We start from the raw sequence: 19,269 nt of genomic DNA on the forward strand, positions 1-19,269 counted from the left end.
GAACCCAGGAAGCAGAGGTTGCATGCAATGAGCTGAGATCATGCCACTGCACTCCAGCCTGGGTGATAGAGCGAGACTCTGTCTCAAAAAAAAAAAAAGTTGCAAAGGTAATATGGAGCGTTTCTGTCCACCCTTCACCCAACTTCCCCTAATGTTGGCATCATTTTTTTTTTTTTTATAATCTCACTCTGTTACCCGGTGGCACGATCTCGGCTCACTGGAACCTCCACCTACCAAGGTCAAGTAATTCTCCTGCCTCAGCCTCTGTAGTACTTGATTTAGATTTCACCAGTTTTCCCACCGCATGTTTATTCTCCAGGATCCAACTGAAGATCCCACATTGCATTTGATCATCCTGTCTCCTTAGTCTCTTCCAGACTGCGGCAACTTCTCAGTCTTTTCTTAAATTTCATGACTTTGAGAACTTTGAAGAGTACTGGTTAGTGTTTTGTAGAACTTCCCTGAATTTGGGTTTGTCTGATATCTTCTCATGGCTGGACTGGGCCTTTGGGTTTTGAGAAAGAATCCTACAAAGGTGAAGTGTGCTTCTCATTGAATCACGTTAGGAGGGACATAATATCAGTGTAACTTCTTATCGGCGACATCAGCCTTGGTCACTTGGTTAAGGTGGTGTCTGCCACGTGTCTCCGCTCTAAAGTTACTGCAGCTCCTTTTTTGGAAGGGTATTTCTAAACAAGATAGTGAAAGGCAATATTATAAAAGAAATTATTGAAAATGATTGATAGATTAGACTCCTAAAATTTAAAAACTTTGATACATCAAATGATAAACTGGAGACAATATTTGCAATGCAGAACAGACAAGGGGTTGCATTCTGAACACATGCAGGAGCTTTTCTAGTGAGTAAGGAAAAGTTGAATGGCCTAGTTGAGAAATGGGCTAAAGCAGAAATGCTGAGGCTGGGCACCGTGGCTGACACCTGCAATCCCAACATTTTGGGAGGCTGAGGCAAGAGGATTGCTTGAGTCCAGGAGTTAGAGATCAGCCTGGGCAACATGGTGAGACCTCGTCTCTATAAAGAATGAACAAAATTAGTTGGGCATGGTGGCATGCACCTGTAGTCTCAGTCACTTGGGAGGCTGAGGCAGGAGGATTGCAAGAGTCCAGGAGGTAGAGGCTGCAGTAAGCAGTGACTAGGCCTCTGCACTCCAGCCTGGTGACCCTGTCTCAAAAAAAAAAAGAAGAAAGAATGCTGGTGGCCAATTAGTACATGGGGAAAAAAAGAATCATTATTCAACTCCATCACAGTAAAGGAAATGCCAATTAAAACAATGCCATCTTTCACATAGGAAATCTAAAACATTTTCAAAGTTTTAAAATTTTAATTTAAATAAAGAATGCTAACTGGGAGGTAGTGCTTTCAGGAGCTCAGCGTGGAAGTGTACATTGAAGAACAGTCTGAAAATGCAGGCCCAAACCTTTAAAACACTTAGCTCTCAGACACTTTTAATTCCAAGATTTTAATCTCCGTATTAAAAATCTTCGATGCCAAGATTTCATCTTGTTATCCCGAGGTAACAATTTATGGTTATATAAGAATTAATTTCAACACTATTTTTTATAATAGCAATAAAACTAGAAATCAAATATATTTGCAGCAACAGGGAATTGCTGATGTAAATTGCAGCTCTTTCATATACTGAAGTGGTTCTCAACCACTAAAAATCCCAGTGTCAATGAATACTGATGATACGAAAGACTGTCCATATACATCACATTTTTAAAAATTAGGGTGATACTGGGAGGCGGAGGTTGCGGTGAGCTGAGATCGCACCACTGCACTCCAGCCTGGGTGACGGAGTAAGACTTTGCCTCATTTAAAAAAAAAAAAAGGTTATAAAACCATATTGCAGTAATATTCCATTTTTGTAAAAAACAAAACAAGTGTTTTGTTTACACAGCTCACAAGAAAGCATGGAGACCATCATAGATATTTATCAGCTGTGGTTATGGATGGGGGTGGCAATGAGGGGTTTGGATTTTCTTTCTGCTAATCCATGCTTAACTAATTTTTATTTAATAAACAAGCATTGTTTTCATAACAAGAGAAAACTGTTATTGATAACGCCCTCTCCTCCCATTTGGAACTTTAATGACCTGTGCTGAAGACCCAAAGGCTTGTTACCCACCCCACAGGGATTACTGCCAGGTACTTTGTGAGCTGTGGAGAGGTTTGAAGGTTTGAAGACGTCAGCTCCTACTCCTGGTAGTTTGGTTTACCCTTGGCCTCTCTTCTTAGACTTAGGAAGCTAGGATAGGAGCATGGTGGAAGCCACAGCACCTGACTCACAGGCAACTATGAGAAAATACTCGCCCAGGGCTGGGTGCGCTGGCTCACGCTGTAATCCCAGCACTTTTGGAGACCAAGGCAGGCAGATAACTTGAGGTCAGGAGTTTGAGACCAGCCTGGCCAACATGGTGAAACCCCATCTCTACCAAAAATACAAAATTAGCTGGGTGTGGTGGTGCATACCTGTAATCCCAACTACTTGGGAGGCTTAGGCAGGAGAATCGCTTGAACTCAGAAGGCAGAGTTTGCAGTGAGCCAAGATCACGCCACTGCACTCTAGTCTGGATGACAGAGTGAGACTCCATCTCAAAAAAGGAAAAAAGAAAAGAAAATACTCGCTCAGCGTTGTGTTGTGTATACATACATGCAATTTTCCGTTCGAGCACAGCTCGATGAGTTTTGACAAACACAGGCAGTCATGTAACCGCCACCAGCACAATCAAGGTAAAGAAAAGTTCCATCACCCCCCAAAATTCTCTCCTGCTGCTTCTTTGTCGTCTCTCCCGCCTCCACCCCCAGCAGGCACTGATCTGTTTCTTGTCCTTATAGTTTTGCCCTTCCCAGGATATCCTGTAAATGGAATTATACAGTATGATGCCTTTGGAGTCTGGCCGCTTCTGCTCAGTAGAATACATTTGCGATTTCCCCACACTGCGTTTATTCCATGGTGTGAATGTGCAACAGTTTACTTATCCCTTCACCTGTTAAAAGGATATTTAGATTGTGTCTACTTGTTGTGATAATGATTAAAGCCGCTATAAGCATTCAGAGGTTTTAGTATCAGCATATGTTTTCATCTCTCTTGAGCAAATACCTAGGAGTGGAATTTTTGGGTCTGTGTGTGAGTATATGTTTATCTTTATATGAAATGAGCAAACTTAGAAGGTTTGGGCCAGTTCTTCTGGCCAGCAGCAGGGCTATGCAGGGACCTAAGGAAACACTGATGATCACTTCTCCTCCCGTGTGGAACTTCAGTGACCTGTGTTGAAGACCCAGTAGAAACCATTTGTCTCTCCTGGAGTGATGCTTTCGCTTTTGCCAGCTGATGTGAGTTCTACCCTGCTAGGTAAGAGGTTGACTGCCCCCCCCATTGATGACTCTCCCTTCCCCATATCACAGGCATGGAAATGACAATGAGTCGTGAAAGTTCTTCACTTAAATAAATTTTTAATTAACTTTTTCTTTAATTGGGAAACTAATATATGCACATGGTGAAAAAAAAAATCAAACAGTCTAAAAGGATGTCCATGAAAAAATATACCTCTCCTCTCATTCCAGGCTCCCGGTCCCTTATATGAGAGGTAGCCACCATCTGCAATTTCTCGTACATACTTCTAGAAATTGTCTCTGCGTATAATGACGCTTTTAAAATGCTGCTTTTAGATGTTTTCCCAATAATCAAAGCGATAAAGTATTATAGTTGTCAGGATCATTATGAAATTGTTGGGTAATTTCAAACTTGTAATAACTCATGTGAGGGTCCTCAGTCACCTTTAAGGACCCGCTAACCACCTGAAATTGCCAAGCATTCTATCTCTGCATTTTTCTGTGGCAGGTCAGTAGCTTTCATCAGATTCTCAAAAGGATCCGTGCACCAGAAGAAAGAAAGGGTGTGGGGAAGAAAAGAAGAAAGGCAGGACCGTAGACGCGATCTTTTACAGATAAATGGCAGATAAATATATAATGAACTTGGATAAATCTGTAATTGGCTGTAACTCAGAATGTACACATTGCAATTTTCTATATTATTGCCCCTTGGTTTAATGATTGGAAGCTGGTAGAGCCATTGATTTATAAGGCTTAGGCTAAGTTTTGTCTTGGGCTAAGAGGAACTGTGCCTGGCTGAGCCAAAAGAGACGAAGGTCATGGAGTTCTTCAACCGTGCCCGTGTGTTTGTACTGACTCACTGTGTCTGAGGAAGTCTGTTGGTAGCTTTAGAAGACGCATATTCTCCTGCCCAGGGTGAGCCAGTGACTGGGAACTTATCACGGAAAGGAGTAGACAAACTTGCTTCCCACAAGAGGGCTTCAGGCTGAAAAATATTCAAGAAGAGTTTAGGGAAATTCCAGGGAGGCAGAGCCATATCCAGCTCATGATAAAATTTACAGATGTTTGGGAACTATCCTTGATAGAGTCAGTATCTAGAGTTGGAGCGGGGAGCACCTAAGCTTTCCCGTCACTCTTAAGTCATTTGATGCTCAAACAGTTCTATGTTGGGGAAACTGAGGCAGGAGTATGCTAGCTACAGTGCAAACTACCCCACATCTCAAGGACTTAAGGCACGCCAGTTACATTTTCATGTACTGGGTGGGAAGGTGGAGTCTTGGCTCCACACAGTCATTCAGGGACCCAAGCTTCTATCTTCAGCACTTCCTCCCCAAGGGTTTAGTGAGCTAATAACCGGGCCCACAGCTAGAAAGTAAAGGAATGGAGCCGGGATTTGAACCCAGCCAGTCTCATTCCAGAGTCTGTATTCTGAACTATTATGCTGTGGTGAGAAACAAGAGTACTGGCATCTAACTAGATTTACCTGGTGTGTAACTTCAGAACTGGGAAGTAGGAGATAACTTGGGATTCTGAGGAACATTTGTTCTTTGTTGCCAAGGAATCAAGCTCTTCTTTTTAAGGAGTGAGATGGGTAAATCTGAGAGACTTTTTTTTAACTTTGTCTTCAGGTGAAAATTTTCAGGTTCAACATATAAAAATTAGAGCCCTTTCCCCCCCAAAATTTGCCCCTGAAATAAATGTGCATGAGACTATGTTGCTTGGTGCTTGGGTCTATCCAGTAGCAAATATCAACCCCCCAAAAGCTGATCACTGCCCCCTGCCCCACCACCATGTTACTGCTCATTTCAGGGAGGAAGTTTGATAAATTTCAGCAACCTGATTAAAACATTTTTCCCAGCTGAAATTGTTCTTGTAGAAACAACCCAAATGTCCCATATGAAAGCTGGAAAATCTGCTGTGGTTTCTACAAGGTTACACAAGGGGAACACCACATGGCCATTCAAAATGGCGCTGATGCAGAGGCTTTGAAAGACTTAGAAAGATGAGTCTAATTTGCTAATGTAAAAAGGCAGATTATGAAGCTGGTCCATTTTTTATTTCAAAAAAACACACAAAGAATAAAAATTTGACTATTTACTATAATGTTTCTAATGATTATTCCTAATGGATTACAAGTGATTTTTATTCCCTCTGTCTCTATCTTTTTTTTTTTTTTTTTTTGAGATGGGGTTTCCCTCTGTTGCCCAGGCCAGAATGCAGTGGTGTGATCTTGGCTCACTGCAATCTCCACCTCCTGGGTTCAAGCGATTCTCCTGCCTCAGCCTCTTGAGTAGCTGGGATTACAGGTGCATACCACAACGCCCAGCTAATTTTTATATTTTTAGGAGAGACGGGGTTTCACCGTATTGGCCAGGCTGGTCTCAAACTCCTGATCTGTGATCTGCCTGCTTCAGCCTCCCAAAGTGCTGGGATTACAGGCGTGAGCCACCGCGCCCAGCCTGTCTTGTCTTTTCAGACCTGTACTTTCTGAGCTTCCCACAGAGAAACATGTATGACTTTGTATTAAAGTAATAGCTTTAAGTTCAAATGGTCCTAATGATCTGGGTGACCTTGAGCCATGGCTCACTTTCTCAAAATGCGGAGAATAGTTTTAGGATTCTGTGAAGATTAAACTCTAAAAGTACTTAACACTGTACATGTTCAGTACATTTTTGGGTGTTACTGTCATGGTTATTTTTGAAAATCTTTCCATTCTAATAAGTCCATTTCAACTCCAAGCCAAGTACATCTGAGAGCCATGGGGCTTTATCTCAGAATGCCCGGGAGTATGGACCCATGAGCAAGCCGGTCTTCTCCCTTCCCTCCTCTCCCCCGGCCCTCTGCTGTAGAGCAAGGTAAAGCTCGGTGACAGGGATACTGCTTTTAAGTGTGATCAGGGCGGCTGTGGCTGATGTCTGGTTTCTGTCTTCTGCACGAAGAAATAACTCATGGTTCTGGGCACAATGGTATTTTGGTTCAAAGCACGGATTCTGGAGTTAGGCTGCCTGGGTTCCACATCCATTAAATGGGAACGATAACAATGCCACCTCCCTGGGTGGGGGTGAGGATGAAATGACACTTAGCACAGCGTCTCAATAAATGCTAACTCTCAGAGATACAACGGTGAGCCTCAGAAATTCACAGAGCATCACATCAACCATGTTAAAATGAACAATTTCGTGGTACCTTGTACACTCAGAGTGTTGTGCAACTGCCACCTCTATCTAGTTCCAAAACATTATCATCACCCCAAAAAGAACCCTGTACCCACTAAGCTTTCCCTCCCCATCACCACCCTCCCCGACCAACCTCGCTGCTGGCAACCACCCATCTGCTTTCTGTCTTTCTGGACATTGCATATAAATGGAATCACACAACATGTGACCTTTTTGTGTATGGCTTCTAAGCTTTTTAAAAATTTTTAAAAACTGTTTTAACCTTTTTAAAATTTGAGACAAGATCTCACTCTGCCACGTGCGCTGGAGTGCAGGGGCATGATCTCAGCTCCTGCAGCCTCTGCTTCCCGGGCACAAGCGATCCTCCCACCTCAGCCTCCTGAGTAGCTGGGACCACAGGCGCATGTCACCACATCAGCTAGTTTTTGTATTTTTTGGTAGAGACAGGGTTTTGCCATGTTGCCCAGGCTGGTATCAAACTTCCAAGCTCAAGTGATCTGCACACCTCGGGCTCCCAAAGTGCTGGAATTATAGGCGTGAGCCCCCACCACACCTGGCCTATTTCAACCATTTTTAAGTGTGCACTTCAGGAGCATTAACCACATTTACAGTGCTGTGTGACCATTGCCACTGTTTTTTTCCAGAACTGCTACATCATCCCAAACAGAAATGGAGACAGGTTTTCTAAATGCCTGCATGAGGTTCTCCATCTTCAGCTTGTGTTAGAATTCTCTGGGATGGGGGGCTTGTTAAAACACAGATTGGGCCAGGTGCAGTATCTCACACGTGTGATCCCAGCACTTTGGGAGGCCAAGGCAGGCGGATCATGAGGTCAGGAGTTTGGGACCAGTCTGGCTAACATAGTGAAATCCCGTCTCTACTAGAAATACAAAAAATTAGCCAGGTGTGGTGGTGTATGCCTGTAATGCCACCTACTCGGGAGGCTGAGGCAGGAGAATTGCTGAACCTGGGAGGTGGAGTGGCAGTGAGCTGAGATCGCACCATTTCACTCTAGCCTGGACAACAGTGCGAGACTCTGTCTCAAAACAAATGAACAAACAACAACAACAAAACCCAAAAACACAGATTGCTGGGCCCTTCCTCCCCCGCCACATCCCCCACCCCCAGTTTCTGATTCAGTATGTCTAAGTGGGGCCCCAGAATGTGCATTTCCAACCAGCTCCTGGGTGACACTGATGCTGTTGATTCGGGCCACACCCGGAAGACCACTGTTTTAGATCAATAGGTTTACAGGACAGAGTGGATGATGGCATCCTTCAGGGTCAATCAGAGAAGCCAAACTTCTATGGCCTATGGGATAAGGGGTTTATTATAGGAATTAGATCTTATGCATTCATAGGGGGGCAGCAGAAGTGAAGATGAAAGAGTTGTCAGGGGTCAGAGGCATCACCCCCTGGCCCTGAGTACACGAGGAAACTAGTGGAGAGGTCTACAGCCAGCTGTTTTCTGGTCCATCCCCAGCTAAGTGTCCAGGGGTGGTAACAGGACCAGCAGTCAGGAGAAAGAGCTGGATGCAGAGTGGAGGACAGGCTGGAATCTGCTGGAACCCATGGGGCTGTCTCTCACCACATCCAATCGTGATGGCCTCTAGAGTGTAATGGCTGCTGCTTCACTTCCACCTCCCAGCTTGCCACAGTTTCCTCTTTTGGCCAATTGGAACCTAGAACCAGTCAGGGAAGGGGAGTCTGGGAAATACAGTTCCAGCTTAACCAATCCGGCACAGCAGGAACTACCACCGCGGATGAATGAGCCCTGACCACAGACCCTCCTCCTTGAGCCCAGGGTGGTTTCTGGGGCTCTGCTGGGGGTTCCCTGACTCTCTTGACAGGACCTTCTAGCAGGCACAGATCTGGTCCATCCCAGCAACCCCTTGCTCAGATCATCAGCTGAGAACTTAATAAAAACAGATTCCCAGACCCCAGCCCAAGCCTGCCAAGTCAGACTTCAGCAGTGGGACCCAGGAATCAGATTTTTAAACAAGCTGTCTAGCTGATTCAGATATCCAGCCAGGTTTGGAACTTCTGATGTATGGAAAAGAAAGTGGTCTCTGGCCAGGCCCCGTGGCTCACACCTGTAATCCCAGCACTTTGGGAGGCTGAGGCAGGTGGATGACTTGAGCCCAGGAGTTCAAGACCAGCCTGGACAACATGGCAAAACTCCATCTCTGTAAAAAAGAAAAAATGCTAAAATTAGTGAAGCATGGTGATACATGCCTGTAGTCCCAGCTACTTGGGAGGCTGAGGTGGTAGGGTCACCTGAGCCTGAGAGGTCAAGGCTGCAGTGAGCCAAGATTGTGCTACTGTACTCCAGCCTGGGTAGCAGAGCGAGTGAGATCCTGTCTCAAAAAAAAAGAAGAAAAAATGGGAAAGGAAGGAGGAGGGAGGGAGGAAAGAAAAGGAAGGAAGGGAAAGAAAGAAAGAAAAGAAAAGAAAGAGAAAAAGAAAAGAAGGAGAGAGGAGGGAAGGGAAGGAGGGAAGGGAGGGAGGGAGGGAAAAAAAGGAAGGAAGGAGGGAGGGAGGGAGGGAGGCAGGCAGGCAGGGAAGGAAAGAAGGAAGGAAGGAAGGAAGGAAGGAAGGAAAAAGGAAGGGAGAGAAAAGGAAGGGAGGGAAAAAGAAGGGAGGAAGAGAGGGAGCGGGGGAGAAAGTGAGCCAAGGGTTAGAATTCTGGTTCTACTACTTGCCAGCTTTGTGATCTTGAGCAAGTGACTTAACCCTTTATGATCCTATATTGTCTACAACATAGGATCATATTACTTTCCACTATTTCAGTTATCCATGGTCAACTATGACCTGAGAATATTAAATGGAAAATTCCAGAAAGAAACGATCCATAAGTTTTCAATTGTGCACCATCTGGTGTGGTGAAGTCTCACACTGTCCCACTCTGTCCTGCTCCAGACGTGAATCGTCTCTTTGTCCAGCAGATCAGTGCTGTAGACACTACCTGCTCACGGGTCACTTAGGAGCTGCCTGGGTTATCAGATCAGAAAACATAAGGTCAGGTGTAAGGTCAGGTGCTGTCTGTCACTTCAGGCATCCACTGGGGGCCTTGGAATATATCCCTCGAGGATGTGTGCTTAGCTATTAAATGAATGGGCTCAATGCCTGCCTATCTCGTGAGGTTTGTGGGAACCAAATGAGGCCGTGTGTAAGAAACTTCTGGCAGGCAAAGTATTATTGTGCTTAATCCAGTTAATAGCTGTGCCTAGACATGCCTGGGAGTAGGTCAGATGGGCCCAGCATCTCCTCTTTTTATTTAGGAATCTGGGGCTTAACCTGATTGTATTTTTTTTTTTTTTTTTGAGATGGAGTTTCACTCTTATTGCCCAGGCTGGAGTGCAGTGGTGCGATCTCAGCTCACTGCAACCTCTGTCTCCTGAGTTCAAGTGATTCTCCTGCCTCAGCCTTCTGAGTAACTGTGATTACAGGCGCATACCACCATGCTCGGCTAATTTTTTGTATTTTTAGTAGAGACGGGGTTTCACCATGTTGGCCAGGCTGGTCTTGAACTCCTGACCTCAAGTGATCCACTCACCTTGGCCTCCCAAAGTGTTGAGATTACAGGCGTGAGCCACCGTGCCTGGCCAACCTGATCATATTCTTAATACAGATTGTTTTCCTGCCATCGTGAAAACTATATTTGCTTTAAAGTCTTTAAAGTCTCAGTTCACATTCCAGGCATTGTTTTATATAAATATCATTTGCTTGTTTTTTCTTTAAGCAAATTTCACAAACTCCATCTTAAAAAAAAAAAAAATTGTCAAAAAGAGCCTTTCAACTTCCAGTTCTGTTTATCTAAAAATACCCTTTCTTCAGCCTGGAATCTTGGACATTTTACCACATGCTGAATGCTTCTATGACTTTCTTTTTTGTGCCTGTCACCTTGATGTTAGTTGTCACCTGAACTAGGTAAGACGGTTGTGGTCTGCATGAGTAGAACAAGCTACTTTTTCCAGAAGGCAAGTTGTAAGGTTTCATAACACCTGCTCTTCAGTGGGTCAAGGCAGTGCTCCGGGGCCAGGCCATCTGATAAAGGGAATGGTAACTTTCAAATGTGACTTATAAAGAAGCTGTTATTTCCACAGCAAGCGAAAGCAGCAGTAAGGAAAACAGGGTTTTGCAGTTCCACTGGAAGGAGTTTGGGGAAGATCAGAAATCAGGGTGAGACCTCTGAGAGCAGCTGTCAGCACTGGGCAAAGGCTGAGAGGTGAGCATGGGGCATCTCTGAACGACAGGCAGGGTTCTGTGCCTTAGACACACTTCTGTAGCCTTCACTGATAGAATCCCATCATTTTCCTTTTTCTTTTTCAGATGGATCTCACTCTGTTGCCCAGGCTAGGGTACAGTGGCTTGATCTTGCTTCACTACAGCCTCCACCTCCTGCACTCCAGCAGTCCCCCCACCTCAGCCTCCTGAGTAGCTGGGACAATGGGCATGCTGCCACCATGCATGGCTACTCTTTAACTTTTGTAGAAATGGGGTCTTGCTATGTTGCCCAGGTTGGTCTCAAATTCCTGGGCTCAAGAGATCCTCCTGCCTTAGCCTCCCAAAGTGCTGGGGATTACTGACATGAGCCACCACAACCAGCCCCATTGTTTTCCTATATTGGTTTCAACTCTGAAATGTTTCGTCCTGGAGACCTAGGCAAATTTTATTCAGAATTTGAAATTTTCCTATCTCAGTAAAGGGCTCAGGTTGCCATAGCAAATATCATACACTGGATGGCTTACACGATAGAAATTTATTTTCTCAAAGTTCTGGAGGCTGAAGTTTAAGACCCAGCAGTGTTCAGTTTCTGGCAAGGGCTCTCTTGCTGGCTTGCGAATGGCCGACTCCTCACAGTGCTGTGTCCTCACGTGGCCTTTCCTTGATGCATGCGTGGAGACAGAACTCTCTGGAATCTCTTTTTATGAGGGCACTAATCCCATCAGACCAGGGCCCCACTTCATGACCTTGTCTAACCTTAATTACCTATCCAAAGTCCTATTTCCTAATATGTTGGGAGTTAGGGCTTCAACATATAAATTTTGGATGGGCACAGATATTCAGTCTGTAACAGCACCCTACCAGCCTTTTGCTGGCTGACACTAAAATCCTCTGTCCCTTTCATCTCTCCCACTCGAATCAAACTCATCGCAAGTTCTTTTCCCTTTGTCAACTTTGACTGTAAATACCGCCAGGCGTGGTGACTCAACGCTGGTAATCACAGCACTTTGGGAGGTCGAGGCAGGCAGATCATCTGAGGTCAGGAGTTCGAGATCCGCCTGGCCAACATGGTGAAACCTCATCTCTACTCAAAATACAAAAATTAGCTCGGTGTGGTGGCAGGTGCCTGTAGTCCCAGTTACTTGGAGGCTGAGGCAGGAGAATCACTTGAACCTGGGAGGCAGAGGTTGCAGTGAGCCAAGACTGCACCACTGCACTCTAGTCTTGGCAACAATAATGAAACTCCATCTCATTAAATAAATAGGGCAACAAGAGCAAAATTCCGTCTAAATAAATAAGTAAAATAAGCAGGGCCGTGTCTCCTGAGTGGTTTTCTGTTGCCCTTCTATCTTGCCTTTCCTCCAAGGTGATTTCTGCCGCAGGGCCTTTGCACTGGCTACCTCTGTGTAGTAGTCTGTTCTCACGCTGCTCATAAAGGCATAAGACATACCCAAGACTGGGTAATTTATGAAGGAAAGAGGTTTAATGGACTCACAGTTCCACATCCTGGGGAGGCCCCACCATCATGGCAGAAGGTGAATGAGGAGCAAAGTCATGTCTTACATGGTGGCAGGCAGGAGACAGAGCTTGTGCAGGGGAACTCCCATTTCTAAAACCATAAGATCTCACGTGACTTATTCACTACCAGGAGAACAGTATGAGGGAAGCTGCCCCCATGATTCCATTATCTCCACCTGATCCTGCCCTTGACAAGTGGGAGTTACTACAATTCAAGGTGTGATTCAGGCAGGGGCGTAGCCAAACCTTGTCATTCTGCTTGACTTCCCTGCCTCCCAAGTCGGCTGCCACCTTGTCAGTCTCAGTGAAAATGTTGTCCGCTCTGAAAGCCCTTTCTTGATCAGTCAAAAGAACCATCCTCGGCCGGGCGCGGTGGCTCAAGCCTGTAATCCCAGCACTTTGGGAGGCCGAGGCGGGTGGATCACGAGGTCAAGAGATCGAGACCATCCTGGTCAACACGGTGAAACCCCGTCTCTACTAAAAATACAAAAAATCAGCTGGGCATGGTGGTGCGTGCCTGTAATCCCAGCTACTCAGGAGGCTGAGGCAGGAGAATTGCCTGAACCCAGGAGGCGGAGGTTGCGGTGAGCCGAGATCGCGCCATTGCACTCCAGCCTGGGTAACATGAGTGAAACTCCGTCTCAAAAAAAAAAAAAAAAAAAAAAAAGAACCATCCTGCACCTTTGCTCTTACATTCTCCTGTTTTCTTTTCCAGACGCCTCCTGATAGGCTATCCCTTTACTTGTTTGTCTCTTTCAGGAAAAGAGAAGCTTCGTGAGAATAGGCCTTTGTCTTGTTGACTTCTGTGTTCGTAGTGCCCGACAACCCAGTGGTTGCTCAGTCAATGTTTGTTGAAATGAGTGAATAAGTGAATGAATGAATGAATGAAGTCAACAGATTTGTTGAGGCTTCCTGTGAACAGTCCTATGCCCATTGTTAGAGGAGTCCTAGGTAAATATGAAAATGCCAAGAGGCAGCAGTGAGAACACGGATGTTCAGCCCTGCGTGTTAAACTTTAGTTAGAGAAATAAAGCAAGAATGAAACCAGCACCCCCAAGACGTCTCTAAATGGCCAGTAGCAGCTGGCTGATACGAACAACCTGCATGAACAGAACTCGAGAGCCACTGCCCGCTGGCCATGGCGGGCGGCTTCGGAGAGAAAGGGGAATACAGCCGGATGTGGAAGGAGGGGAGGCTTTCAGGATGGGCTGGGGGTGGAGAGAAAGCCACGACACAGAAAGTGGAGGGCTGCAGAGGCTGGGCGACAGACCCAGGATGTTTCCCTCCTTCGACATGTCCATGGCATGACCCCGGTCTTCCCCTGAGAGAGAACATGTTTTTCTCCACCCTGGATCATTGGTGCCTGGTGCAGGGCCCTGTACAAAGTGGGTGTTCAAGGAATTCAGGGATTCAGGTTGGATGAGGTGGTCCACACCCTCCCTGGGGAGCTGGGACTTCATCCTGTGGGCTGTGAGAGACTCGGAAGTTTTGATAGACACAGTGGCTGAAGGGCAGGCATGGCCAGGTGTGGAAGCTGGGAAAGCCTTAGAGGAGCCAGTTATCACCATGAGCCAGGCTGAGAAGTGAGAAGGACATGAATGAGGCAGGAAGAATCACTAAACAGGACTTTGGGGAAAAGAAGTAACAAGTCTGGGAGCCAACTGAACATGTATATGGACAGGAGTTGCAAAGGTGTGGATGGATCTAGCGGGGGATATTAAGGAGAGAGTCTGGCCAGATGGGAGGCAGCAGGGAGTGCTGGGGATTGTGGCAAAGTGGGGGTCAGGCCCCCTCCCTAGGACAGAGCCATGACTCAGCACCATGTGAGAATTTAGGCCAGAGAGATCAGATTTTCAAGTCTGGCATATGAGATCACCCACATTCTCAATATTGGCAATTACTTCATATTATGTAAAATAAGCAACGAACACTTTACAGGCCAAATAAGACGCTTCCATGGGCCAGATATAGTCCTGGAGCTGCCAGTTTGAAAGCTGAGAGCGTGTGTATGTTACGGGGGTGGGGTCGGGGAGGGGAGAGAATGCCCAAGGTCACTGAGATTTCAAGCCCAGGCGACCAGGAGAATGATATGCCCCGGCAGTGGAATGGGGAAGTCGGGAGGGACCAGGGGCTGGGGAGGATGGGAAAGTAGAGGATGCTGCGGCAACGGGGGTGGTCATTTGGCAAAAGAGGATGCAGACTGGGAGAAGCAGCTCCTCCTGGGCGAGCAGCTGGATCCCAAAGGCGTTAGTCGGTCCCAGACAGGAGGGTGGCCTGTCTCTGTGGTTAATTGGTGATGGATGTGCAGCGCCTCTCTGTGGCCTTCTCTATACGTCTTTTAACCATTTTATTGTTTTAGATTTGGGGGATTTTTTAATTTGACTGATTGATTACTTAAGATTGCATGGTTTGAATCCAAGTATGAAGCAACTGTAGGAACACTGGCTCCGTTCAGCCTTAGAGAGTGGGTCGCAGAATCTTCCCCGGTCATTCGTGGTCACCAACCCCATCCCCATCCCTAAAGAGGAAGTGACATGAGCCCAGCACTGTCACATACCTACTGTGCATAGCGTGCCTAACGTCGTGTTAAGTCTTCTACCCACACGCGCTCATGAGTGCTGGAAACTCTGTCAGAGAGATACCACTTACGAAACCTTCCTCATGGCGCAGCTGAAATACCACTCTCAAATTCACCCAACCAGGAAGGAAGTAACACAGTTAAGAGTCGAACCAAGAACCAGAACTTTTGACCCCGGCTCGATAATACCTGCCTTGCAGGGGCACTTAGCACTTTCCTGAGTTGAACCACCAGGCCACATGACGGCCTTGTGGCTGAAGCCTTACGTGGCCAGCCTGGAGCCTTGCTAGGTGAGCAGGGGTGGAGGAGGGGTTCCCTGGGGCAGAGCCAGGAGACAGTCTTGGTGGAGGAGTAAAGCGGTCCCTTTGACTTGTCCCTGGCCCTCCCTGGCTCAGTTGCCCACGGTGGCTCTTCCAAGCCTTAACTACCTTCCCGGTCCTCCTATCCCACCTGTCTCTGTATCCTCAAGCTTGGCCTATTCCACAGACTCCTGTTGGGTCTGCACCCCCGGATGAGGGCTCTGAGGTTTTCGTGAGCATCAGGATCACTTGGCTAATTAAAAGCGGATCCTGTGCCTTACCCCGCATTCTGATTCTGCAAGTCCTTCATCTGGCCCAAGAATCTGCAAGTTTAACAAACCACAAGGGAGGTGCTTCAGGGGTCCTCAGATAACAGCAGGGTCTCAAACTGCTGCTCCCTTTGCTTCCTGACCCCCCTCTATGGCTCACCTACCATCTCCTTTTGTATACCTCATACACTCCAGTACCATGAGGTAGTACTGCTGGTGTGCCCATTTTACAGATGAGGACATTGAGGCTCAGAAAGGTGAAGCAGCTTGCCTAAAACCATTCAGACAGACCTGGATTTTTATCTCCACTAATTCTAACCATCTTGCTCTACTGCCTCTGCTAAATTGGCATTGGTCCCCTGGAGGTCCCTTAACAGGGAGTTTAGAGGCAGGACCGTGAATGGTGCAATTTAGCAGCTCATTCGATCTGTAGACTATAGGGGAAGGGGTCATGAAACCTGGCTGAAGCCTGGCAGCTGCAGCTTTCCTTGTGTTCTCTCCGTGGGCTTTTAGCCCTGATATGAGCAGCTGATCTCATTAGTCAAAACAAACCACCCAGAATCGGTTCAACTTTCAAAGCTAAATGGGAATCAAAATGTGGAATGACTCAGAGGCCGCTCGTTAGGAAAACTGATTCCTCTGTGACTCAGAGCAGATCTTGGAACCTCCAGGGGCTTGGCATCTGGACATGGGGCTTAAAAGAGAACAGGCTGGGGAGTTGCACCCCAATTGGGCAGCTGTGGCACCTGGTCAGATGATTTAAATGATACTTCCACCTGTGACCCAGCAATTGCACTCCTGGGTATTTATGGAGAGAAAGGCAAACATCTGCCTTCTTCACACAGGCTGGTCCACAGAGGTTCATAGCAGCATTATGTATGACATTACGCATTTCCTCTAGTGGAGGAAACATCCCAGCTGTCCATCAGCAGGCCAACAGGTAAACAAACTGATACAGACACACGGCCGACGGCCACTCAGAAAGTTAAAGGAAGGAAAGGAACCAGAATACAGGCAACGTCATGGATGAGCAAAGGAAGGCAAACAGAGAGCACGTTCTGGGTGATTCCATTTCTATAAACTTCTAGTTGGTGCAATAGCTCATGCCTAATCCAAGCACTTTGGGAGGCTGAGGTGGGAGGATCACTTGAGCCCAGGAGTTCAAGACCAACCTGGGCAACATGGCGAAACCGTGTCTCTACAAAAAATATAAAAATTAGCATGTATGGTGGTGCACGCCTGTAATCTCAGCTACTCAGGAGGCTGAAATGGGAAGGATGGCTTGAGCCTAGGAGGTTGAGGCTGCCGTGAGCCAAGATCCATTGTACTCCAGCCTGGGTGACAGAGCAAGACCCTGTCTCAAAAAGCAACACAAACACAGAACCTTCTAGTACAAGCAAAACTAACCGATGGTAAAATAAGGCAGAAAGGTAGACCAAAAGAAGGTATGAGCATACAAGGGAAGTTTCTGGAGTCTTGGAAAGGTCTTCTCTCTGGGCAATGGTTCCATGGATATGCGGAGTTCTCAAAGTGCATCTAAGCGTACACTAAGATCTATATATTTTACTATATATAAACTGCATCTTCAGTAAACAAATACATAAATGAGAGGTGCCTCCGCCCCAGCCCTGGCAACCAAGTCAGCAGATCTAGGGTGTGACCCACAAGCATCTCCATGCTCAGCAAGCACCAAGTGTTGATGCCCAGCCTGCGGCTGGCACCGCCAGACACTAAACGCTAAACTCTCTTCTGACCAGCAGAGTTGTCAAGCACTTACCATTAGGCTGTTTTTAAGCATAAACCTAATTGGGGTCAAAGTCTGGTCCCAGAGCTGTCTCCTGATCGTCAGCAAGACCAGCTCTAAGCTACAGACAAAGCCCCCTCAGTCACCAGACAGATCCTGGCCATGTGCCGGCCATCACAGGGCCCGCCATGCTGGGAGCAGAAGGCAGCACTCACTTGCAGAGTGCGGAGGTGCGTCAGGCACTGGGCATCGGGCAGAGCCAGGCAGGCACTCTCTTGAGTTCTGTCTCCCTGGAAGCCCTCCAGATAATGATTTTGGCCGTGTGTTGAGAAGCTGTTGTGTTATAGACACTATGCTGGTTGTTCTGGTTGCATGAGCGGATGCATTGTGTAGTTCATAGGGGCTGGGGCTCGGAGTCCCTCACTTCTCCACGATTGGCCGTGTTTCTCTGTACAAGTGACCTAACCTCTCTGAGGCTCAGCTCCTCATCTGTAAAATGAAGACAGTAGCAGTACTTCTTCCCTCCCAGAGCCTTTAGCATGGGGACCACTTAGGAAATGTTAACTATCATCATCTAATTTAATCATTATATCCTCTAGGCAAGGTGCAGTTCTCATCCGCAGAGCAAAATCGGAGGCTCAGAGAGGTCAAGTCCCTCACCCAAGGTCATACAGCTAGGAAGTGGAGGAGCTGGGATTGAAACGTGGGTCTGCCCATCTCCTGACTCTGTTCACTGCACCATGCTGTCAGCAGCTTTGTGGGATGGGGATCGATGCAGAAGACCCCTGCAGACTGGAAGGAGACTCCATCACTGGCTGAGTGAGAGCTTGTCCTTCTGGAAGGCTGTGTGCTTTCTGAAGGCTGAGGCAGGAGAATTGCTTGAACCCAGGAGGGCTGGTTTATAAATTTAAAATGTGTGACTGGCCGGGCACAGTGGCTCACGCCTATAATCCCAGCACTTTGGGAGACCAAGGTGGGTGGATCACCTGAGATCAGGAGTTCGAGACCAGCCTGCAACATGGTGAAACCCTGTCTCTACTAAAAATACAAAAATTAGCTGGGCGTGGTGACAGGCACTTGTATGTAATTCCAGCTACTCAGGAGGCTGAGGCAGGAGAATACATACCTTGAACCCAGGAGGTGGAGGTTGCAGTGAGCAGAGATCACACCATTGCACCCCAGCGAAACTCTATCTCCAAGAATGATTTCACATCCCTCTTCTACCAGCTGTGGGACCTTGGACAAGTTACTTAATGCCTCAAACTTCAGTTTCCTTGTCTTTAAAATGGGAGTGCTAACACCAGCCTTAACAGGCTACAGTGAGGATGAAATGAGTCCATAGGTATGAAGTGCATAGAAGGCCACCCAGCACACTGTAAGCCTGCCGGACTTGTCAGCTGATCATTTCTGTCATCTGCGAGGTCACACACCTCTCTAGGTTTGTGACTGAGCTGGGCAGGGTTCCAGGTTGCAGTAGGATGGGAAGTTGTCCTTCATGCCTTTGAGGAAGTGACAGGATAGCCTCCAGGTGGCAAGTGGCAACAGGTGTAGCAAAAAGCCTTATTGAACCACGTCCAGGGACTCTTAAGCTCTGAAATTAAACCGTTTTTTGGATTCCCTCATTTTAAAAACCCAAAGCCTCGTTCCCAGGCTCCAGTTCCTAACCATCTTGCTTTACCCCTTGCGAGAGATTCGGGCTGATGGTTACCCTCATGTCTAACTGAACGGTGATGGCAGCAGGTGCTCGACCAGACAGGGCTCAAGGTGAACAAACAACCCTTTTGTTTGTTTATTTTGTATGCGTGTTTTAGTGTTTTGCCTGTGTTGTGGGAACCACAGCATGGGTTTCTCAGGCCTTCTGTTTTCTTTGGGCCGAAAACAAAAATAAAAGGTGAGCCATCAAACCGTGACATCTGGCTGCCTGCATGAAACTCCGCGAGGGCTGGTTTATAAATTAAAAATATGTGACTGGCAGGGCGCGGTGGCTCAAGCCTGTAATCCCAGCACTTTGGGAGGCCAAGGCGGGTGGATCACGAGGTCAAGAGATCGAGACCATCCTGGTCAACATGGTGAAACCCCGTCTCTACTAAAAATACAAAAA

At 46.9% G+C, this 19,269-nt stretch overlaps 1 protein-coding gene across 1 annotated transcript; it reads right to left on the reverse strand.

Annotated features, from left to right (window-relative positions):
• Positions 1 to 409: 409 nt before the first annotated feature.
• On the reverse strand, positions 410 to 7,808 carry CUNH1orf195 (chromosome unknown C1orf195 homolog). Its single transcript, XM_032301164.1, is given in 3 exon segments — positions 410 to 527; positions 7,712 to 7,742; positions 7,745 to 7,808. Coding segments are annotated over 3 exon segments (213 nt in total).
• Positions 7,809 to 19,269: the final 11,461 nt, after the last annotated feature.

This window comes from Sapajus apella, unplaced genomic scaffold, assembly GCF_009761245.1.
Source record: "Sapajus apella isolate SASKATOON/1434 unplaced genomic scaffold, GSC_monkey_1.0 scaffold43, whole genome shotgun sequence".
Lineage (NCBI taxonomy): Eukaryota > Metazoa > Chordata > Mammalia > Primates > Cebidae > Sapajus > Sapajus apella.